At 41.9% G+C, this 25,468-nt stretch overlaps 1 protein-coding gene and 1 pseudogene across 1 annotated transcript; both read right to left on the bottom strand.

Annotated features, from left to right (window-relative positions):
- Window positions 1–483: 483 nt before the first annotated feature.
- On the bottom strand, window positions 484–4,231 carry LOC146258473 (fibroblast growth factor 4B-like). Its single transcript, XM_084672179.1, has 3 exons — window positions 3,937–4,231; window positions 2,635–2,738; window positions 484–2,169 (listed from the first exon to the last, which is right to left on the bottom strand). Exons 1-3 carry the CDS (start codon window positions 4,229–4,231, stop codon window positions 1,993–1,995), a joined length of 576 nt encoding a protein of 191 aa, XP_084528305.1. The 3' UTR covers window positions 484–1,992.
- Window positions 4,232–6,087: 1,856 nt separating this feature from the next.
- Window positions 6,088–19,215, bottom strand: LOC146258472 (fibroblast growth factor 3-like; annotated as a pseudogene).
- Between the last annotated feature and the right edge of the window lie 6,253 nt (window positions 19,216–25,468).

Raw genomic sequence — 25,468 nt, 5'->3', positions numbered from 1 at the left:
AAAAAACTGTATTTGTTCTTTGATACAACTTGTGTGTGTCTGAGAGAAAGATGAACTCTGAAGAAGTTGGTGATGGTTATGACACAGCTCACTGAGGATGTAGGACTACTCTCTGAAGAGACAGCTATCTGAGGTTAATTTTACTGTAGGACTACATGACATTTTAATTGTAATCATTTAGCAGACACTTTTCTCCAAAGCGACGAGCAAATAGGGAAAATACAAAGTGAAGTTTGAGGATCAGAAGTGCATCTCTACTGTACTCTGCTGTATGAAGAGACAGCTGCTTGAGGCTGTAGAATTCTTTTGTAGGACTGTACTGTGTGATGCGTCTGAGGCCTATGGAACTGTGCATCTGCTACAGTGCATCTGCTTGGTCTGTTATAGAGGCCCTGTACTATACTCCACTCTACTGTAGGGTAATCTTGATTTCATCGCTCAGTGGAAAGACATTGAGACAATAACAAATTGTTGCACCACGTAATTTATTGACTCTTTAAAATATTAGAGAATGTGCACAGCACATAGACCACAATGTTTATAGGGGACCTGTATAAAACTACAGATATGTTTGATACATAGAAAGGCATGACAGGGGACACACACGTCTAACATCCACGTTCAGTTTGACGTTTACACCAGCTACACGTTAACTCCTTACACGCTGACAGAACCCAGTGCCAGCAAGAAGTTACATTCCTTTTGGTTATATTTGGATTAATCCCACATTTGGATGGATCAAATTTACTCCCAAATACAGGTTTCATCTCAGGTCACATGGGTAAAGAAGTTGATCAACATCACGCACTCTACAGTGTCACATACTTGGCACAATTTACGCCATTTGAAAAATTACATTAAAAAACAGGAAGACATTATGGAAATGCCATTACTTGCTGACAACCAATGGCAACAATTATTTGTTCCTTTAGTTTACCTGATCAAACAGATCATAGTAAGATCCTCTATTGGACTGTTTACTGGATAGTTTAACATGCTGCGGCAGATACTGTTATATATACAAACAAACACAGACAGAATGCAGTCCTTAAAGCTAATTCAATGGAGACATAACCTATCCATTATGAGGTAGTAAACTGATATATAATTTCTGGACACACCTTTTCTCTGACAAAACATACTACAAGGACCCTAAAAAACACGTAAACTATTCAGATAGGGTAAATTGTGGGGATGTGTTTATACTCACATGCACCTTGGGATTGAGAAAACCACAGGGCACAGCTTTAAGAAACCTCAGATCATGGTACTAGGATTGTTCAGTTTATGCTTGACACCTCCCTATCTATAATTTCACATCATCACAACCGTTGAACAAAAGACCCCAATATGTCCATGAGGAAAACTTTATATACTATATACTATATATGACAATATTGTCTCTCTCCTCAATGGTTAGCTCTCTCTGGTTCAAACTGTGTAATGCATGCCCATGAGATCAGGTCTCTGGCAAATCAACTAATCACTAACCATCACAATACGACTTACAAACAGTGCAATTTGCACACAAACCTGTTTGCAACCATAGATAAACCCTCAGAATGTATTTCAGATTGTCCATTTTCAGATCAGTAAGAACCATATAGGGCTCTAAACGATACTTTACAAAACAGGAAAGGGTTGTATCTGTAACAAAGGGATCTATCTGCAACAAAAGGTTCTTCTATGGCAACAGACATCTCTATATGTTATATTACTGTGGGAACTTTTTTTTTCAGTTCACTTATCTCAAGCACTTTTAGCAGCTCACATCTGATGTACATGTTTTGGTTGTTTGTGTGTGTACTTTAAGAACCAAAAAAATGGCTCTCATTAATTATTTTACCTCGCCTGCTATCCCACAGATCACAAAATAAAAATACATCTCAGAAATCATAAATAAATAATTTAAATATATCACATCCTCGTCACACTGTAGAAAACATGTTGAAAGTGCATGGTTAGGCCCTGGCCGTTATGATGGCGCTCTGTTCAGATCCTTGGCAAGAAGTGTGTCACTGTCATGGCCGGAGTCACTCTATTACCCTTCTTGGTTTTGCCTGTCTTGCTCAGGCCAATGTACATCCCTGGGTGCGCCGCTGACTCATAAGCATTGTAGTTGTTAGCCAAGAGTGTCTCCTTGAACTTGCACTCGTTACTGAAATGACCCTGTGGAGGAGACGAGGGGAAAATAGATAGTTAGTTGTGGCCTTGTGCACTCTGACTGAGGCACATAATTCCATGTCATGGTCTGCACCAATCCTAACTACACTCATCATTGTCTGACATGTCATTATGGTTGGGGTCTACACTGTACTCACCTTAGTTTACATTACTCTTAAAGGTACATAAAGTATATTTAACTTTTCTGTGTAGAGTATAATGTTAGTGTATAGGTTAAAGGATACTGTGTTTGTGTTCTTAGAAAGGATCCCCAAGTCCAGAGCTGTGATGTTGGTGTACAGAGTGCACAGGTGTCTCTAACCCTAACACATTTGCTGGGAAACAAGTGAGGACACGTCAAGGTCTTTGAATATCAATTGTCAGTTTACAGGCTCTCGAATACAGAAAAGAGTGTTTTTATCTGTGCAAGAAAACAGGGCAACTACATTTGCTCCCGTCCAGCATACTTACAGATCCATAGAGCTTCCCTTTGTTGTTCATGGCCAGGAAGAGGCCGCTACGAACCCCAAACAGCGTCACCACACCCCTCTCCACTGGAGATATTTCCAGAAGACCTAGAAGGAGACCAAGCTGGTTATTGATGTGTTTACTGTTTGGTGTTTCCCCCATTGTGTATGCCTGGCGTGGAGAACTAGATGAACTTGATAAGAGCTGGTGGATAGGTCTATTTTCAACCTGCAACAGACACATCCTGACCTGAGAGGAAATACTGTCTTCCGTCCCACTGAGAACAGTCCTCTAAAGTATGATGGATCTTGAGCCTGAAGTGGGTCTGTATCACAGACTTCCTCCAGTCAACCCTCCCCACTGTACCAATGCCCCCTGACAGATGGAGCTCTCTGAGGTAAACACTGCTCTGTTGTTATGTCTATGGCTGTCAATGGGAGATTAAGCTCTCTCTCTCATCCCAGTGGCATGTATTGTTTGTGGGAGTGGTATCTCTATTTCTTCCCATGGACTGATGTGAGAGTGCGGTAGAAGTGGCCCGAATTCATTGGAAGACTACACCAACATAGATAGACAAATAAGGAAGCTGTATTGCAAGGACATCTATATTGTCTATGAATTATATATCAGACAGAGGTATTTTATGGTCATCATACAGGGGTTGAATATGCTAGATTGATAGAATAGACTTCTAAAGAAGGGATCAATCAACAGAGAAGAAGAGAGATGGTTATACATGATTGTGAAGCACCTGACCTACACCCTATCTTAACTCAGCTTAGATGATAGCCTACAGTTATCACCATCATTCAATGCCGAAGCCTCAGATCACTGAGAATCACTGATTCTGTCTGACACCTTGAAACATAGCCAGAGGCCCTGTTATTTGAAATAGGGGCCGAAAATATTGTTCAAGCAAGCATATGAATAAAAGACCTGCAAAGTCAAGACATTCATGCCAAAACAAAACACAAATTGCCTAATAATAAAGGCAGAGAAATGTTTGCCCATGTAAACCATTTCCTTAAAATTATATTATACTATATTGTATTATTCTGTGAAATCACTCTGATTACATTATAATATATATAATCTTGAGGAATATTATACTATGATATTATACAGAAGCACTGTAAAGCAGCACTGCAGGGGGGTGGGGGGGGGGGGGCAACGCACTTAACTAAGTTCCCACGGTTTCACCAGGTGGGGGCACATAACTAGCACATACAGATCTATAGAAACCCATTCTGCCGGACAGCGGATGTTCCGTATAGCCGAGAAGAGTGAATATGAAATATAACTTACTGTATCTATTTTCGTTATGCACTCCCGTTATCTTTCCATCTGGGGAGACTTGAATATGAAATCCAATGCCAACGTTGCAGTACAGACGTCTCAGTCTTTTTATACCCATTAGATAGTCACCGTCCCGGTTTAAGTCTCTTTTTTCCCACGGGTTTCGAGCCAATGAACGCGAGTAGAGCGTCTCCCATTGCCGTTGCACAGTCCCGTTAATCCTACGGGTGAACGGGGCAGTGCGCACCGAGCTGCACACCAGTCCCCACACCAGCAACGGGAGAAGGGACGCCTGGACATACATAACAGTTGGCCAGTGACGACACAGGTGTTCTTAAGGGATTTTTTTATATATATATATCTTCTTCGGTTACTCACAAGTCAATGATAAAGTGACAGAGACTATTGCAGTACGCAACACTATCCAGTGAAAAGAATAAGCCAAGTTATATATGACTGCATGAAGTCTGCAGTAGCTAAACCGTGTACAAAGGTCTGCTGTAACTCTCCTAGGTTAGATCCGAAGGTCCTCTGGGTCGGAGTTGTGATTTGTCAGCAGAGTTGAAAGGCATGGCCATGTCTGTTCAATTTTGGCGATACTTATATCTGCCTCGAAATTACATCACACGCCACCTACTGTAACAAAAGTTTACTCACAATCCACATGCTCAGTAGTCGCCACCGAAACAAAGTCATTTGAGGAAACCTCCCCGCCCCATCTCGTGCGCACTGCGCTCGGAAGCAAACCGGCCAAGGCGCGCAAAAAGCTTTGCTTTAGTGCCTTCAGATGAATCTTTTTAGCGTTGGTAACTTTAAACTGAAATTGTATGATGGTCAAGTTAGATTTTCTGCTTTAACTTAGTTTTGCACTCCTGAAATATCACGTTTTGGAAGTCAACTAGACTACATTCTTGGAATGTAGGCCTACACAGAGAAAGATTAGCCTACTCACGATCTTTGCCTAAAACATCCTCCTATATGGACTGAAAATAAAACCGATGATGTATTGCAGGAAACTGAAAAGCGAACAGACTGTTGAGCAGGAGACAGCTATAAATATACAATAACAGGAAAATAACACGCGCTGGAATTCTTGTGAAATTCCACTTTAGGAATATGGAATGATACACAAAGACAACGTTAATTGGTAGCCTAATGTTGTATTTCTTAGTCATTTGAGAGGGGAAGTAGTTTCATCCGACATAGGCATACGCCTTTTGCGCTCATTGGACTACTCAGAAGTTGCGAGGAATTTCCAATGCTTTGTTGTAATGAGATTTCCCCTTCGGCTCCACTGCCCTTAAAAGTCAAAAATGTAAATTCAAATTAAAGGTCTTTTTGTGGTCTGAATCCTACGTGCGACCTTGAACACCTAGAAGCACCATTGTGTAAGACATCGAGAATTACATTGGGATGTGAAGCGAGACACTGCGGGTTTTTGCACCTGTTCTCGTACACATTTTTTATTCCTTTCGAGCAGGATAATCCTCATATAAGGAATGTAGGTGGTTGTTGTCAAACTCAACCCGACCTGAGGTCCGTGCACGAACTCCTTAATAACCTACTTTATATTTATCTCTCGTCTCGTCATCGTATGCACATTCCTGCCACAGTAAATTCATTGTTTGTGTGAACTTACATGGCGAATAAAGCTAATTCTGAGAGTTCATCCTTTATGCAACAGTGTGTCAATTTGTGTGACTAATATCAAGAGAATGTGTATGGTATGTAGCAGGCCTATGTACTGTAGGTCTATGCGTCTTTTAATTATAGTAGGCCTACCTAATTTGTGTACACTAGTAGACTTTCAGTCTGTCTGCAGCTCAAGTGTGAACCGCTACTCCCAGCAAGTACATTTAGAAAAACTGAAAGTTTTGCCTCACAACCGCTAGGGTGCAGTGTCTGCAAATAAACCGCGCTAACCCTGGATGTGCTCAAGATAACTCTGTCATCTCCCATGTCCTCACACCATTGGGTCTATGCCTCACACACACTGACCTGTGATGAACAAAAACAACTTGAGGTATAAAGACGATGGAAACTTTTATTATTAACAAATATTTACAGTATAATCACTAATAAATAGACAATACAATTTCACAATAGCAACCAATTATTCTAGAAGTATATTGTATTTCATTCAAAAAGTGCCTTCTCTTTGCATCCTTCATTCAATTAATCACTATCATGATAGTACAATTTATGACTGACCTGTATTGTGAAATGAAATGTTTTGGTGAATTACACACAAAACACTAGTCTTAAAATTTGCACAACAAAAGAATATATACATACAAGTCTGTGTGACATTTCAAAACTCACAACTATGCACAAAAGTCACACATGTGACTACTTCAGGTCTCCTCATACTGAATAAGCTCAATGAGTTAAAGCATAAGTGTGAAATCCAGGTGCGAGGTCTGAGGCAATAACACAGGTAGTGATGGATGGTTGCTGAACCACTCTGTTTACAGTCAGTTATTAAACTCTCTGGCTTCGAACCTCTGATTCATGCCATGTGACCGTTGCCTCTTTGTGACCGGTGCTGGTGTGTGCTGGAGCCTCTCACCATTGAGCAGCTGGACCAGGTGGTAGTCCTGGTAACCCAGTACCCTGGGAAGGAACAGGGATCCCCTCTCTGTCCTCCGGGTCCTGAGGCCCCGCCTCGGCCAGCCCTTCCCATTGATTGACACGTACCACAGCCTCTCAACACTGGCTCGGCACTAGCTTCCTGATGAAGGCGGGGCTAAGCGGTAGACGCGGGAGGCCTAGGTGTTGTAGCCCAGCACGTGGAGGCGCTCCATAAACTCACACTTAAGCAATAAGGTAGCCTACGACAGGCAGTACTTTATCGTCAATAAGGTACGGGTTCCAGGGCGCAAAAGTACTGCCTCTCGTAGCCTACCTTATTGCTTTTAATACGGTTACCAGCAAAATTATAAATAGTAAATAAATACTAAGCTGCATTTCAGCACAAAATAGTTATAGCCAACAAACGTTGTGTATCGCATTTCAGTAGCCGAGAGAAAATAGTCCCGTACGTGTGGTTGTTGCTATGCAATGGACGAACAGCATTGTGAACTTCACGTTTGTTAGCCTAGCTAGATCTTGCACCATCTCATTCATTCTCAATGCTCATTTTATAAAAGCTGAATTTGTATTTTTCTGATTTTAAAATAACAACGACAATGGGATACTTTAAATAAAATAATATTTAAATTTAAACATTAGGCCTAAACATTCTAAATCAAGAATATGCTATATGCTAGCTAGCGAGCCTACATATGCTGTAAACAAGTTACGAGTGACTTGGGACTCGATAGACGAACATTAGGCTGTTGTTAAGGTTAGCTTATATTGATTTGGATATCTCCATTAATTGTGCATCCGTGGAAAACGTTGTTTTAAGAAGCCAAGACCAGGGGTCTCATTTATAAAGCTTGCGTAGGCTACGCACAAAACGGGGCTGAAAATGTGCGTACGCCACTTTCCACGCAAAGGTTGTGATTTATAAAAAACAAACTTGACGGGAGAATGTGCGGTCCTCCACGCAAACTCTGACCCTCCCGTAGGCCTACGCACATTTTGAAAACAGTTGGAATTGGTGACGCAGATGACCGTACTGTAGTCAGACTGCAGAAATTTAATGTGGGAAGAACATTACTCGTAATATTAATATATTTTGTTTTCCTCACACACGTTTTTTTCATTCAATTTTATGATTATCATGAATATTACATCCAGCCGTGCTATTTGCGCTTGAAGCCTACTGACTGATTCTTGTTCCATAAACACCTTGTAGGCCTACAATCCAACTCAAATTTTAAATAAAAATTCTGCGCTTCCTCACCGTCAGATTGTCCACTACGAGAGTTCAGGAGGGGGAGATTCCCCGACTGCATGGAATACAGGATAACATCACACATCCTACCTTAAGATAACTGCAGAACACAGTGTATAACTAAATATATTTATTTAATACTGTGCAAATATCCTCTAATGTCAAAAACTGGAAAAACAGGCGTTAAGCTCCCGTGCAATCGCTACACTCTACGTCCTCGTTATCAGTCCAGACTTTAACAGATTACTGTTCACAACACGCTTTTGTTTTCAAATTGTATCTCGACTCGCAGTATATCACTGGCACAGTTGACGCCACTCGCACAGTTTTTTTTTTATTGGTGATCTACCGGCCGCTCGTGGGAATTTTCTTTACTCAACGTTGTCCTGAGGGCAGAAACGTTTGTGATTGGGTTAATCAGACAACCAATCGCGAGAGAAGAGAGAATTGCAGAGACAGGGCCTCCATTTTCAATCTTCAGGCATTTTCAGTTGCGCACAGCAAAGATCGGAACTGGTTATCATTTCAAAGCATTCATATATTCAAAAAATGTGTAATCTTTTAATACCTGCCAGTGCTATCAATATTACGTGTGCCCATACATGTTAACCATAAGCACTAGCTAAGATAGGTAGCTAGCTAAGCTAGCTAGTCAAACCATCAGGTGAGCTAGAAAGCTTAGCTAAGCTAGCTAGTCAAGCTAATAATGTGAGCTAGAGCTAGAATGCTTAGCTAGCTAGTCAAGCTAATCAGGTGAGCTAGAAAGTTTGTTAATGTACATTGCATTAAGCTTTACTGTACTCGTTTTCAAAAAAACAATGGCTATTTAGGGCAGTGTTGTATAATTTATATATTTGTCTTTTCTTCATGGCTGTTTAGTCTCATCTGGTCCTGTCACAGGCCAGGACGAACCCTAGATAATTGTTGATTGGATACACCTGTGGCCAATTTAGATAGGGAGTGTTGGATTGGCTGTGTTCTGATATAATACTGCAATGGTTGTTTGTGAGGGGTGGTTTGCCAGGCATGCTGACTGATGTATGTCATTCTTTCCCTGGGGATCGGCGCGAGAATCTTGTCTTCTAAACGCTGCTGGAAAAGGGCCACAAGGAAGTTGGACCTTCTACCACGCTCTCCGTAACACCTCCTGAGACTGCGAAAGACGGACACCACGCCCAACGTTCTCGACTGCCAGCTGTCATCGCCTGTGGACATAGCTTTGGGCGGCGTTGCTGCTCGGGACTGAGTGCCACTCCGTGGATCGGACGCTTTGGGGAAAATGCCAGGCTGGTATCGTTGTTAATTAAGGAAAGACTCTATACCTTGTGTTGGGTGGTTGTCATTTGGGAAGTGATTTTTTATTGTATTAGATCTAACTTTGTAATAAAGTCATATGTGAGTTGGTCATCTGTGTTGGAGTTGTGTGCTGGAGATTTATAAACCCTGTAGTGGGTGGAGTGGTCAAGGTGTGTCCTATTAATGGGCAGGCACTTGACAGTCCCAGGGCAGAGACCATGGTTTCCCGCAATTTTGTCTGAGTGAATCTCCTGGGGTCTCATTTATAAAACTGCTTAGGATTCTTACTAAAAGTGTACGTACGCCCAAAAGCCTAAAATGGCGTACGCACACAAAAATTCAGATTTATTTTTAGTAAGAATTCTACGCTTTTCTACGTTTTATAAATGAGACCCCTGGTCTCAGGGTCTCTGATTCACCTGCCCTCAGACAACCTGCCCTTACGCACACAAAAATTCAGATTTATAAAACCGTGCGTACGCACACCTGTACGCAATGTTCCCTTTATAAATCACAGATTACCCACAAGTGTGCGTACGTGAATCAGCATTGTACCCCGCCCTGAACACGCCCATTTTTAACCATAAATAGTCAATGCAAAGCACCTCATGAATGCTAATCTAGTATCTCATCATGACCCTGGCATACGATTGTTCTTTACGGTGAATCATAGCGTATGACAACTTCTCAGACACTGTTAGCCTATTGGTGGAGCCCGAAAATTCCGAAAATGTGGAGGCCGGTAGATCACCAATTTAAAAAAAACTGCGAGTGGCGTCAACTGTGGCAGTGATACTGCGAGTCGAGATACAATTTGAAAACAAAAGCGTTTTGTTATGAACAGTAATCTATTAAAGTCTGGACTGATAACAAGGACGTAGAGTGTAGCGATTGCACGGGAGCTTGACGACTGTATTTTCAGTTTTTGACATATGAGGATATTTGCACAGTATTAAATAAATATATGTTATACACTGTGTTCTGCAGTTATCTAAAGGTAGGATATGTGATGTTATCCTGTATTCCATGCAGTCGGGGAATCTCCCCCTCCTGAACTCCCGTAGTGGACAATAGAGGAAGCGCTGATTTTTTATTTAAAATTTGAGTTGGATTGTACAAGGTGTTTATGGAACAAGAATCACTCAGTACAAGCGCAAATAACACTGCTGGATGTAATCTTCATGATAATCATGAAATTGAATGAAAAAAACGTGTGTGAGGAAACAAAATATATAAATATTACGAGTAATGTTCTTCCCACATTAAATTTCTGCAGTCTGACTACAGTACGGTCATCTGCGTCGCCAATTCCAACTGTTTTCAAAATGTGCGTAGGCCTACGGGAGGGTCAGAGTTTGCGTGGAGGACCGCACATTCTCCCGTCAAGTTTGTTTTTTATAAATCACAACCTTTGCGTGGAAAGTGGCGTAAGCACATTTTCAGCCCCGTTTTGTACGTATGCGAGCTTTATAAATGAGACCCCTGGTCTCAGTGCAGGTTGTCTGAGGGCAGGTGAATCTCCTGGGGCCTCATGTATAAACGTTGCGTAGCACAAAAAGCTTGCGTACGCTGGTTTTTACGCACACTTTGTGATGTATAAAGATTTACTTGACGTGAGAATGTGCGGGCATTCACGGAAACTTTTGAGCAGACGTGAGAATGTGCGGACCCTACGCAAAGTTTTGTCTGGCTCTGTAACATGGCGAATTCTAACTGAAAAGTGCCAAGACTCACCAAACATTACAAAATAAAGTTTCCTACGTTTATGACGTTGACTATTCAAAAAACATTAAAATAAAAGTTTGATAATTAATGTGGATAATCACAACAAAATGCCAAAACCTAAAACGGGAAATGCTATATAGCCTTCTGTTTATAATACCGCCACCACTTAATAACTTCTGTTAAACTTGAGGCTGTCAAACGAACGACAAAATCACTCAGGAAATGCATGTCAGGCAACCCTATAGCTGCCATGCTGTTACAATGCGCCACCACTCGTTACTTCATTTAAAGTTTTATATCGGACCATTTCTTCTTAATTTCTGCCATGGTCTGGTTCTCTGAACCCAGAGCATTGTTGGCCCTATAATAATAATGATAATTTTATTTGTAATGCACTTTACATTTAGCTAAATCTCAAAGTGCTGCAGGTTAAAAACAAGAAAGGGGCAAATAGTGACAGTTTTCCACTCTGCCGACTTTCTTTGGTCACTAATACCTGATGACAGGCCGCCAAACAGGACACATTTTCTCGCCTCCACCTCCGTTGTCAGAATCTCGATCTCACAGTCCCCGTATTTCTTCGAATAAACGCTGCAGCGTTTAACGTTCATTTTTGGTCCGGCGTTTCTTCGAGGAACGGCGTTTATTCGAAGAAACACGGTAATTCAGACAAAGAAATGACCTCAGGAGCGCATTTATAGTTCATCTGCATATTAATTTAAAGGAGGAGGCAAGGCGGGGTCAGTGGCTTGTTCACGTGCGGTTGATTGTGATTTATAAAGGAAAGGTGCGCAGGATCTGGCGTACGACCGGTTTTATACATGTGAATATTTCTGTGCGTAGGTAGGCTACTTTTTGAGTTTTGGCCGTACGCCATCTTCTGGTATGAAAGTTGCAATCCTTTATACATGAGGTCTCAGGGCAGGTTGTCTGAGGGCAGGTGAATCTCCTGGGGCCTCATGTATAAACGTTGCGTACGCTGGTTTTCACGCACACTTTGTGATGTATAAAGATTTACTTGACGTGAGAATGTGCGGGCCGTCACGGAAACTTTTGAGCAGACGTGAGAATGTGCGGACCGTACGCAAAGTCTTGTCTGGCTCTGTAACGTGGCAAATTCGAACTGAAAAGTGCCGAAACTCACCAAACATTACAAAATAAAGTTTCTACTACAGTTTCTGTCATACGTAGGGCCTATATAACGTTAGTTTTTCAAAAACATAATTAGGCTACATGGTAATACAAGTTTGATCATTGATGTGGATGATTCACATCAAAATGACAAAACCCAAACGGTAAATGTTATCAATTGTTTAATCCGCCACCACTTAATAACGTTTGTTAAACTTGAGGGTGTCAAACGAACGATCCATGACGCACGGATCCACCTCCCAAGGATAAAACGCAGTGCAGGTGGGCAAAATCACTAACGTGCAATCTTCAATTGATCCCGTGGATTAGTGAACAAGGTGTTGGAAATAAGGTGTGGCCTTTAAAAGGAGGTGTAAAAGATGAATATAGCCCACTTGATGTAAAATGGCTGCCCTGGCACTGCTAGAAGACATTGCAAATGGGAGAATCCGCAGAGAGCGTGTATTTAGGGACCAAACAGATTTGCTGGCCCACGATGATGACTGGCTTATGAGTCGATTCAGGTTGCCAAGGGCTATTCTGTTGGAACTCTGTGCTGAGCTGGGGCCGGCTTTAGAACGCAAGACAGCAAGGAACCACGCATTACCTGTCCCCTTGCAAGTGCTGACCACACTGGGCTTCCTCGCAACGGGGGCTTTCCAGCGAGAGCTGGCTGACCGGTCAGGAATTTCACAGCCATCCCTGAGCCACGCCATGCCAGCTGTATGGAACGGTCTCATCCGTATGTCACCCAGGTATATAACATTTCCCTTCACTGTCGGTGAGCAGGCCAACATTAAACTGCAATTTGCAGCGATGAGCCGATTTCCAAATGTAATCGGAGCCATCGACTGCACTCACATTGCTATAAGGAGTCAGATGGCTGAACGGTGAAGGAGTCGGGCAAGTAATCAGAAGGTTACCGGATCGATTCCCCGCAGTGCCATATGACGTTGTGTCCTTGGGCAAGGCACTTCACCCTACTTGCCTCGGGGGGAATGTCCCTGTACTTACTGGAAGTCGCTCTGGATAAAAGCGTCTGCTAAATGATTAAATGTAAATGTAAATAAGGGCACCATCTGATCACAAATTCGGGTATGTAAACAGAAAACACTTCCCCTCCATTAATGTGCATGTGATATGTGATGCACAAATGTGTTTGACAAATGTTGTGGCACGGTGGCCTGGCTCTACCCATGATTCATTTATCCTGCGAAATAGCAGTGTGGGGAACAGACTTGAAGCAGGGGCTGTGCAGGATGGCTGGCTTATTGGTAATAGCATACATGTAATTTATGATCATTAAGCTACGGTAAAATGAGGCAATTCGTTTATATTGGTTAATTTATACTACCCGTATAGGTGACAGCGGTTACGCTTTGCAAACCTGGCTCCTCACCCCACTCACAAACCCCCAGAATGAGCAAGAGCGGCGGTACAATGATGTACATACTCGGGCTCGGTCAGTGGTGGAGCGGACCATAGGGCAGCTGAAAGGCCGTTGGCACTGGTTGGACAAGACGGGTGGCATGCTGCTTTACAGCCCACAAAAAGTTTGTTGGATTGTGTTGGCATGCAGTGTGCTGCACAATGTGGCAAACAAACGTGGTGTGCCTCCGCCACAGGCCAAGGCAGATATAGATAAACCCGACCCTGGACCCCCCAACATTAGGCCCAATGCAGCAGCCTTACAGCTTCGGCTACAGGTCATACGAAGCATGTAAAAAGGTAAGACAAGAAGCATTTACTTTTTTAGTTCTTTTATTGCGTCACATATGTTTGTCAGACCATCATTGACTCTTTATTTCGGTCAGGATTTCCCTCATGGTGTTAACAATTTCAATTTGTGACTGCAGCACAGCATCCGTGAGTACACGACCCGTCTGGCGTCCCTTGGAAGCGGAGGCCCGTGGCGCAGCCGATCCAGTGTGCGCTCCATCCCCTGCCCTGGAGGTGCTGGCCACACATGGATCCCCGTATCCCCCCCATCCTCCTCCTGGGTCTCGCTCGTGCCGAGCTCAGTTTGGAAATTATCTGGAATAAACGAAATTAGCCTACATCAGTTGGTTCAGACTACTTCTTGTGCGTAATTTGGACGGAAAGTTTTTTGCAACTGGCCTTTACATGTGTGAGTCGTGGTGTATTTCATACTTACCAGGATGAATGTTTAAGTCCACCTCACTTGCTGGCAGAACTCCAGCTATGAGTGTCTCGCCGATAATTGCAGCCACCCTTTCCTCCTGTGGCGTGAGCGCAGATGCTCCCGCCCCCCCACCTGTAGCTGCCACGCTGTTACGATGCGCCACCCCTCTTCTCTTAATTTCCAGTTTGACATCAGACCATTTTTTTTTTATGTCTGCTATGGTCTGGTTTTCCGAACCCACAGCATTTACGGCCCTAGTGACAGTTTGCCACTCTGCCGACTTTTTTTAATTACTGATATCCGATGACAGGCCGCCAAAAATAACACATTTTCTCGCCTCCACCTCTGTTATGAGAACCTCGATCTCACAGTCGTTGAAATTCCTCTTTTTTACTTGTTTAGTCATTTTGATTCAGACAGAGAAATGACCTCGGGGGCGTATTTATAGGCCGACTGCATATTAATTTATGGGAGGAGGCAAGGCGGGGTCAGTGGCTCGTTCACGTGCGGTCAATTTCACGTTGATTGTGATTTATAAAGGAAAGGTGCGCAGGATCTGGCGTACGACTGGTTTTATACATGTGAATATTTCTGTGCGTACGTACTTTTCCGCCGTACGCCATCTTCTGGTATGAAAGCTGCGCAATCCTTTATACATGAGGCTCCTGGGGTCTCATTTATAAAGCTTGCGTACAGAACGGGGCTGAAAATGTGCGTACGCCACTTTCCACGCAAAGGTTGTGATTTATAAAAAACAAACTTGACGGGAGAATGTGCGGTCCTCCACGCAAACTCTGACCTAGGTCTACGCACATTTTGAAAACAGTTGGAATTGGCGACGCAGATGACCGTACTGTAGTCAGACTGCAAAAATTGAATGTGGGAAGAACATTAGGCCCTACTCGTAATATTAATATATTTTGTTTTCCTCACACACGTTTTTTTCATTCAATTTCATGATTATCATGAAGATTACATCCAGTTATTTGCGCTTGTACTGAGTGATTCTTGTTCCATAAACACCTTGTACAATCCAACTCAAATAAAATAAAAAAAAATCAGCGCTTACTCACCATCAGATTGTCCACTACGGGAGTTCAGGAGGGGGAGATTCCCCTACTGCATGGAATACAGGATAACATCACATATCCTACCTTTAGATAACTGCAGAACACAGTGTATAACTAAATATATTTATTTAATACTGTGCAAATATCCTCATATGTCAAAAACTGGAAATACAGTCATCATGCTCCCGTGCAATCACTACACTCTGCGTCCTCGTTATCAGTCCAGACTTTAATAGATTACTGTTCATAACAAAACGCTTTTGTTTTCAAATTGTATCTCGACTCGCAGTATCACTGCCACAGTTGACGCCACTCGCAGTTTTTTTTAAATTGGTGATCTACCGGCCACCACATTTTCGGGCTCCACCAATAGGCTAACAGTGTCTGAGAAGTTGTCATGCGCTATGATTCACCGTAAAGAACAATCGTATGCCAGGGTCATGATGAGATACTAGATTAGCATTCATGAGGTGCTTTACATTGACTATTTATGGTTAAAAATGGGCGTGTTCAGGGCGGGGTACAATGCTGATTCACGTACGCACACTTGTGGGTAATCTGTGATTTATAAAGGGAACATTGCGTACAGGTGTGCGTACGCACGGTTTTATAAATCTGAATTTTTGTGTGCGTAAGGGCAGGTTGTCTGAGGGCAGGTGAATCAGAGACCCTGAGACCAGGGGTCTCATTTATAAAACGTAGAAAAGCGTAGAATTCTTACTAAAAGTGTACGTACGCCCAAAAGCCTAAAATGGCGTACGCACTCAAAAATTCAGATTTATAAAACCGTGAACACCTGTACGCAATGTTCCCTTTATAAATCACAGATTACCCACAAGTGTGCGTACGTGAATCAGCATTGTACCCCGCCCTGAAAACGCCAATTTTTAACCATAAATAGTCAATGCAAAGCACCTCATGAATGCTAATCTCATCATGACCCTGGCATACGATTGTTCTTTACGGTGAATCATAGCGTATGACAACTTCTCAGACACTGTTAGCCTATTGGTGGAGCCCGAAAACTCCGAAAATGTGGTGGCCGGTAGATCACCAATTTAAAAAAAACTGTGCGAGTGGCGTCAACTGTGGCAGTGATATACTGCGAGTCAAGATACAATTTGAAAACAAAAGCGTTTTGTTATGAACATTAATCTATTAAAGTCTGGACTGATAACGAGGACGTATGTGTAGCGATTGCACGGGAGCTTAACGACTGTATTTCCAGTTTTTGACATATGAGGATAGGCCTATTTGCACAGTATTAAATAAATATATTCAGTTATACACTGTGTTCTGCAGTTATCTAAAGGTAGGATATGTGATGTTATCCTGTATTCCATGCAGTCGGGGAATCTCCCCCTCCTGAACTCCCGTAGTGGACAATCTGATGGTGAGGAAGCGCTGATTTTTTATTTAAAATTTGAGTTGGATTGTACAAGGTATGGAACAAGAATCACTCAGTAAAAGCGCAAATAACACTGCTGGATGTAATCTTCGTGATAATCATTAAATTGAATGAAAAAAACGTGTGTGAGGAAAACAAAATATATAAATATTACGAGTAATGTTCTTCCCACATTCAATTTCTGCAGTCTGACTACAGTACGATCATCTGCGTCGCCAATTCCAACTGTTTTCAAAATGTGCGTAGGCCTACGGGAGGGTCAGAGTTTGCGTGGAGGACCGCACAGTCTCCCGTCAAGTTTGTTTTTTATAAATCACAACCTTTGCGTGGAAAGTGGCGTACGCACATTTTCAGCCCCGTTTTGTGCGTACGCAAGCTTTATAAATGAGACCCCAGGAGATTCACATGCCCTCAGACAACCTGCACTGAGACCAGATGAGACAGTTGACTCCCTGCCCTGAGACCAGATGAGACAGTTGACTCCCTGCCCTGAGAATAGGATAAATACAACTACTGCCCTGAGACCAGGAAATTCACCTGGCCTCAGACAACCTGCCCTGAGACCAGGAGATTCACCTGCCCTCAGACAACCTGCCCTGAGACCAGGATTCGCTCAGTCAAAATTGCGGGAAACTCAATTCTCAGGTCTCTGCCCTCGGACCAGATGAGACTAAACAGACATGAAGAAAAGCCAAATATATACAATTAGAATACACTGCCCTAAATAGCCATTGTTTTTTTGAAAACTAGTACAGTAAAGCTTATGCAATGTACATTAACAAGCTTTCTAGCTCACCTGATTACCTTGACTAGCTAGCTAAGCATTCTAGCTCACATTATTAGCTTGACTAGCTAGCTTAGCTAAGCTTTCTAGCTCACTTGATGGCTTGACTAGCTAGCTAAGCTTTCTAGCTCACCTGATTAGCTTGACTAGCTATTTTAGCTAACTACCTAGCTTAGCTAGCGCTTATGGTTAACATGTATGGGCACACGTAATGTTGATAGCCCTGGCAGGTATTAAAAGATTACACATTTTTTGAATTTATGAATGCTTTGAAATGATAACCAGTTCCGATCGTTGCTGTGCGCAACTGAAAATGCCGCCTGAAGATTGAAAATGGAGGCCCCGCCTCTGCAATTATCTCCTCTCTTGCGATTGGTTGTCAGATTAAACCAATCACAAACGTTTCGCCCTCAGGACAACGTTGAGTAAAGAAAATTCCCACGACCGGTCACCACATTTTCTGAGTTTTTGGGCTCCACCAATAGGCTAACAGTGTCTGAGAAGTTGTCATACGCTATGATTCACCTTAAAGAACAATCGTATGCCAGGGTCATGATAAGATACTAGATTAGCATTCATGAGGTGCTTTGCATTGACTATATATGGTTAAAAATTGGCGTTTTCAGGGCGGGTACAATGCTGATTCACGTACGCACACTTGTGGGTAATCTGTGATTTATAAAGGGAACATTGCGTACAGGTGTGCGTACGCACGGTTTTATAAATCTGAATTTTTGTGTGCGTACGCCATTTTAGGCTTTTGGGCGTACGTACACTGTTAGTAAGAATGCTACGCACAGTTTTATAAATGAGACCCCAGGTCATGTAATTGTGTGGCTACGAAGCTAAAATTAAATAAGTGGATATCTAGTTAGCAACTAATGGCTAGACCTGAGTTTCCGTAGCTAGACCAGCTAGTTAGCACTGATAGCACGGGACAGTGCACTATTATTGCTAAAAAATTAACTGAATGTTGCTAGTCCAGCTTGCTAACCAATAAACTGCTGAGCACCAGTACTAGTACACAGTCTTTTTCTTCGGCAACCTTTTAGTTATTTTGAGTGTGCACTAATATGGAACGCTCCCCTTTTAAGGTAAATGTAAAAAGGTATACATTACTTTATCGCTCAATAATGTACACCCCGGTACTCCCTCTCAACCAATCAGAATGCTTGATTTCATCCACCCGTATTATAATCCTGGTTACAATTTCTGAAGACACAGGATTAGGATTAAGATCATTAGGATCGGTTCTCTTTCTTTCTCTGTATGTCTGTACAAAGACATACAAACTGACTGTGCATGCTAGTCTGTGTGTTTGTGCATGTGTGCTTGCGCGTGTGTGTAAATGCATTTTAGTTTATGTCACTTACTGAGGTATACTGTTGTCCTTTCTGATCCATAGCCAGGTACCTCCCAGAGAACAGCCCCTTGATCACCACCATGCCCACATATACCGCTGTCATCTCCAATATACCAAGAGGAAAAACTTTGTAATCTAAGTCAATTAAAATTTTGGTCAAGTGTTGTCAATATTTCCTGTTTTAACCTTCGTATGATAGGCCTAAAAAGGCAAGACAAAACAAACTTTAGTAATCCACACTTACTGAATGGGTTGTGTTCCGTCTATTTTCCCAGTCGGGTGTATTTGTAAGTAATACTTTGTGGCAAAGTAGAGCTTTCTGCGTCTCGGCGCTCCACCTAGATTCGTATATGCCTCTGCGCCCTCCAGCGTCTCAGCTGTGTCTGGGGACTCAGTGCAGCGGCCAACAACGGGATTGCGGAGAAGAGCTTCTGGTGGCCGGGTTGCACTAGATTCAGAAGTAGCAAGATAATTATGACCATTGTGGCATGGCCAAATGGTCTTAGTCCCTTTGCATTATGAGCACAACAACCTGACTGGGTGTTGTCCATCGGAATTATAACTGGTCTAAATGTTCTTCATTTGGCACAGATAAAGCTACGCTTCAACTGATGTTTGTTTCACGTTTATTTTCTTTGCACGTTCTTCTTTAGCAATCAAACACTGTCAAACACAATGAGAAACTAAAGGCAAAAACATACATCAGTTACCAAAACAATTAACGCTAATCACATCAACATTCATACTAAATATAACATGTTCATTATGTCCTCAGTTGTATGTAAATGTGGTGCTGTTACTGTTCTGTTGTTGGACATATGTTTGTGCCACTGGGAGGCGCTACCTCTGTAGCGTGTTGTTTGTTCCAGTTGATATGTTCGATCAGAAGCTGTCTGACCATGAGGCTGATGTGTCGACAGATGTGTAGCTCATACAATAAATCTTCCAAAAACGGCTAAAAGGGGATCAACCTATTGTCCACTCTTTATCTCCGAATACAACGTTAGCTGCAACAGTGAGTGAAGTATAACTCAACATAACATATTAACATACCGTGTGCGCCTTCTGACCTAACATTTAGGAGTAGTTAACAGTTTTTTTTCAGTGCTTCGAAACTATATGGTCATTGGATGAATGCTGAGATTATGTCCCGCCTTGGACGCTCAGCGTCCACGGGGGTGAATGGAGGAGTGGGCTGGCCTGGACGCTGGGCTTCCGCGTGATGATTGGAGGGTATGTCGAAAGACTGCATCTCCTTTTGATTGACAGTAATTTTGTACTACAAAAAGTCAACAAAGCTATTCAAGCTCAGTCCCATTGTGGATTTTGCAACTGTAGTTGAAAGACATACTGCAGCAACCTATTTCTTGGTATTTGCTTGGTGAAATTGCTAACCAATTTTCATCATACATTTCATACAATTATACACCTTGTTTCAGTTTAACCTAATTTCCACATTTCCTCCTTGATTAATATTGTTTTGTTAGATCGTTCATTCATTCAGTAGGCTAGGCTAGTGTAGGGGTGAACTAGCCAGTGAACTACATTACATTACATTTAGTCATTTAGCAGACACTCTTATCCAGAGCGACTAACAGTAAGTACAGGGACATTCCCCCGAGGCAAGTAGGGTGAAGTGCCTTGCCCAGGACACAACGTCATTTTGAGCAGCCGGGAATCGAACTGGCGACCATCAGATTACTAGCCCGATTCCCTAACCGCTCAGCCACCTGACTAGCCAAATAAAAACATTTAGGATGTAAGCCGAAAATGAGCTTCCCCTTTTGAAAGACCAGCAGCCGCCACTGGTCTCTTCTCTTTTGACAAGCGTGTCACTCCGTGCTTTTGCATTCTCTGCAGCATCCGGAAGCCCATGAGCCTTCTTCCCAATGAATCACGTGATTTACATGCACGCTATTTATTCTATAGGTGCGTTCGACATGGACTGACTTCAAGCAGCGCTGCAGCCGGCTGCAGGCAGCTGACTTGAAACAGTGAATTCTGGTTAGACTTTTTGTCCTCCTTGAGACGGTGCCGAGGCTACGTCACTGTGACGTCGCCATCAAAGTACCGTGAGATCGATTCGAGAACTGCCGGCTGTGTAGCCGAGCACATTTTCTGAAGAGCAACAGCACGGGTTCTAGTGACGACACAGCTATTTCATGATTGGCCAGACTCACACAAGACAACTTTGAGGCGAGTTTTGTAATTATTCTGACACCTTCAGTTTAGCCAATGCTCAAATCCGGACCAAACTGTTTAATTGAATAAAAAATGGATGCAAGAAAGGGTTTTCCCAGATAGCAAGATGACATTGAATTAATATTGATTTTCCATCTAAATCATCAGAATGATTGAGATTGAAATCTCAATCTTTTTTTACAACTGATATTTCTGTATACTTTATCTAAAAATGCATAGCCTACTTATTATTTATAAAGATTACATAGATAGGCTTGAGCACCCCCAAAACTTTCATTAGCCCCCCCAAATGTTTTATATAAAAAAAAAACCTTAGCATTTTTTCTTTCTTTCATATTTTTAATCTAAATGTGTTCATTTCTCTACCGAAAACCCACTAGAGGACACTATTTAAAAGGATATTTTCAATAATGTCTTCTGGGGGCCCTAGTTTTGCTGGGTCACAGGTAGGGATGGGTATCAATAATTGTTATTGATATTGATACCATTTTCGAGACTGCTTAACGATTCGAGTCTTTATCGATACCACTATCGATACTTTCTATATCTTAAGTAAAACAGATAGAACAAGGGGAACGTGTTGCTCTCAGGAGGAGGCTGGCTAAAAGGAGCATATAGGCACAATGGATCCTGACTCTGAATAAATCTAAATCTGTCCACTACAGATGTACTATCCACAACCTGGATGAGTAACTAGACTGTGATTGGTTGGTTGACGAAAAGTGACATTGTCAAACTCATCGACTTTATGAAAAGTTGAACACGTTTCAACGAAAGGCACCTGATACAGCTAAATGACCAGTTAACCAAACCCAAACCTTCCTTATCTTATCCCTATTTTCTTCTGTTTTTGTTTAACACAATGCTTAAGCATCCCACAGAGCCATGCTCGTGGTGACTATGTTTTGAATGATCAGCAGCGAGGGGGGGAGGCTAGTCTTTACTCACACACTGTGCTCGTAAATATTTTTTTCAGTTCGCGCACACATAACATTTTAGGGACATATTCGAGTGATTAGTTGCGCTGTTGAGCCCTAAATTGGCTTATTATTGTCAACGATGGAGACTTGCTACGAAGTTGGGGTGCTCTCACCAGAGGATTGTCCTGCAAAGGCAGCTGGAGTTGGCACCGTTGCGACTCGAAGACAGTCGAAGTACTGCATTTTATCTTTGTCTGATGCACAACATTGAGGTGTTTGTTCATCACAGTTGTATTCCCCCTTACAAGAAATTACTTTAGAACATATATTGCACTTTGCTTCGTCTTTATCTTTGGCTTTAATAAAATGTAGCCAAGCCTTTGACCGTTTCGTGCGTTCTGCCATGTAGCTAGCAACAAAATGATAAATTAAGCAAAGTAGCGCGTGAGGCAATTAAATTCTTCTTTGTTTAGTTTAAAGGCGGTTGGCAGGCTATTCAATTGAATTTAGTCATTTTATTAGTCAAACGTTGTATGTTTGTGCACCAGTGATTTGATTTAAATAACATTTCTTATTTCTCGAGACATAAGTCAACGACACATTATATTACTTAGTCTCGATAGCGGTATCGATAAGCTTGGACCTTATTGATATTAGGGTTTTGAGAAATTTGGAACCGGGTCCTTACAGAACCGGTTCTCGATACCCATCCCTAGTCACAGGACAAATAATGATTGAGTTGAGATTTTCACAACTATATGCAAATGAGGAGCGATTTTTGCAACCGATGGCCAATCACAGTGTTTTCTTGTTTCTCGTAACATAGCAACCATGGTAAACATTTCTAGCTTTCAGTTTTTAAGATGGAGGAGAAGCTCATCGCCTGTGTGGCTGCATATCCAGTCCTGTACTATATGTCCCTGTATTTGTACAAAGACATTAATAAAAAGAATGAGGCCTGGCGCAGGTTTGCCGACGTTGTCAGTGCTCCTGGTGTTTTTTTTGTACTTTCAAATTCAGTCTCTCGTCACATTACATAACTTTGTTCTAGCTAGTTACAGTACAGTAGTAGCCCGGCTGGAACTCCCTGGTCGATACTCATAATTCTAGTCAGAATATCAGAGTCTGAAAACTCTCCGTTGGGCTGTGACTATGGGGTGTATTTCAACCAAACTCGTAAAACAAATGCCTCTTCGCTCAATTGGATAGACCTACAACCAATCAGAGCAATGTAATATGTTGTTTGTTGAAAACGAATTCAACCCAAGAGCTCTTTTGTTATGTTGTTGATTACGTTACTGTTGATCATCTGTCCATCATCGTATAAAGCCCGCCCTGGCAATTTCATTGGTCCGCCCAGATCCTGGTTTTATATAGTTGTTCCCAATACGAAACCCTCCAGACCCAACTTCCAGACCAAATTTTTTTGTGGGTGGGGCGAAGTTGGGCTGGCAGCCAGGCTAATGTCCTGTACGATACATACCTGTATTTGTACAGAGATGTTAATTTTTTTTTAACGATGCATGGTGCAAGGTTGGCAAAGTTGTTGGTGCTTGTACTTTCTAATTCAGTCTAGTGACATTACGTTACTTCGTTCTGTAGTAACTAGCTAGCTAGCTATCCCAGCTGGAACTCCTTACCGTATCGACAGATCAGCAGAGACTTTGAGTAATATAATAAAACGTTTTTTACACATGTCAACGTGTATGTCTATTAAACAGTTTTGTATTTTGTATACAAGTTGTATTTTGATCGATTGTTGCGATTACGTAAACCCAAGTCTGCACACTTGGCCATTACAACTACAACAGTGACTTTAGAGAACTACATTCTACATGAATCTACATGAAAGGCGAGCGATGGCCAGCGATTCGCGTTGCTGCTGTGTGAACGCAGAGTGAAGAGTGGAATGAAATAGTTGTCTTTTCATTTCCCCTGCAAGAGGGAAAGGTATGGTGGCCCTGAAGTGCAAATCAAATATCCTAATATGAGTACATCCCCCAAATGAAAACACTCCCCCCGAATACGAGTCAAGTCCCCCCAAATCGGATGACTTGTTCACCTTCTCCCAATACAAAAACACTCCCTCAAATGGAAAACGACATTACATTAACTCAAAAACACATTACATTAACTCTGAACGGAAAGGGTACGTATTAAACTTCAACGCTGATTGGATGCAGGCTAACTAACAAGAAATAAGAAATTGATCGACAGAAGTACAAAATGCAATAGCCTGACAGAGTTAAGTGCACTATGACATATGAAGAATGAAGAATGTAGTAAATCGTAGGATAGCCTACTTATGCAAAAGTATTGCGTGTTAAATGTAAAAATCGATAGCCAAACAACTATCTTGGTCCACGTTACTCTGTCATTGTGGCATTTTGCTCTAGTTGTGGACAATTCGTTTTTTCTTCTGAAAAGTCCTGCTTCATTCAACTGCGTTTTTAACGTGCGCATGGAACTTATTTTAATATTGTGAAACGTTAACAGCATATCTAAGATTATTTCATAGGAATGACCCTGATTAAAATAGAGTATGGTGTCATGACTCTTGTTAACTGTGAATTGTTAACACAAATGTTTCCTCTTTCCTTAAAACCAAAACGACCAAGTTCATGATAATGACAGAGTACGTGGACTAGTTGTTTGGCTATCGACGTATACACGCAATTTATGCTTTTGCACAAGTAGCCTATGCTACATGCTTCAATAACCAAACAAAAGTCCTAATGCACGCAACTCTGTCATTTTGTACTTCTGTCGATCAATTTCTTATTTCTTGTTTGTTAGCCTACTGCATCCAATCAGCGCTGAAGTGTAGTACCTACCCTTCCCGTTCAGAGTTAATGTGTTTTGAGTTGTTGTAATGTTGTTTTCCATTTGATTGAGCGTGTTTTTGTATTGGGGGAGGTGAACAAATCATCCGATTTGGGGGGAGTTGACTCGTATTTGGGGAGTGTTTTCATTTGGGGAATGTACTCATATTAGGGGATTAGATTTGCACTTAAGGGCCACCGTAGAAAGGTGATCAGCAACCTCATAGTTGAATTAAAACAAAAACATTTGGCAGACCGGTGTAAAAATTGAACTAATCTGTATGACTTAAATGTCATTGTAAGTTTTTCCCTTCTCGTGATATTTTCAGGAATTTAGCCTACTCATATTGCATTCATTTAATAATAAAGAACCCCCTTTGAAGCTTATTTTAACAACGGCGTTACCAGCAGCTATCTCAGAAGGAATCGTGATTCAAATAGTACCATCTGCTAACTGAAAATATGCCCCCAAAAACGTAAATAATCTTGACATTTATTTGGGGGAAAATCACTCATTCATAAATATGTCAGTGGTAGCGATCATTGTCAGTAACAAGGCAAAATGCGATATAGCCATGCTGTGTGGAGAAGCTGCCCTGGTAAATTGTAGGCTACAACTACTACTACAGTAGACTGTCTTGGTAGCAATTGCGTTGGTTGAATTCGATTTAACGTTACTTCCGTTGTACGTTCTAGACTGAAATGAATTATTTTCGTGAACAGATTGAAGTTTAGGCTGTGGCAATGAAGTTCAGGTTAGTAGTCACTAGTCAGATAGTTTTACCTATCGAAAGACTTTTGATTTAAGTAATGGTAGTGCCGAACATGTGCCGTTT

This window comes from Hypomesus nipponensis, chromosome 14 (genome assembly GCF_054491055.1).
Source record: "Hypomesus nipponensis isolate SF chromosome 14, ASM5449105v1, whole genome shotgun sequence".
Taxonomy (NCBI): Eukaryota; Metazoa; Chordata; class Actinopteri; order Osmeriformes; family Osmeridae; genus Hypomesus; species Hypomesus nipponensis.
The sequence above is the reverse complement of the archived record's forward strand: the minus strand, read 5'-3'. Positions and strand labels throughout refer to the sequence as shown.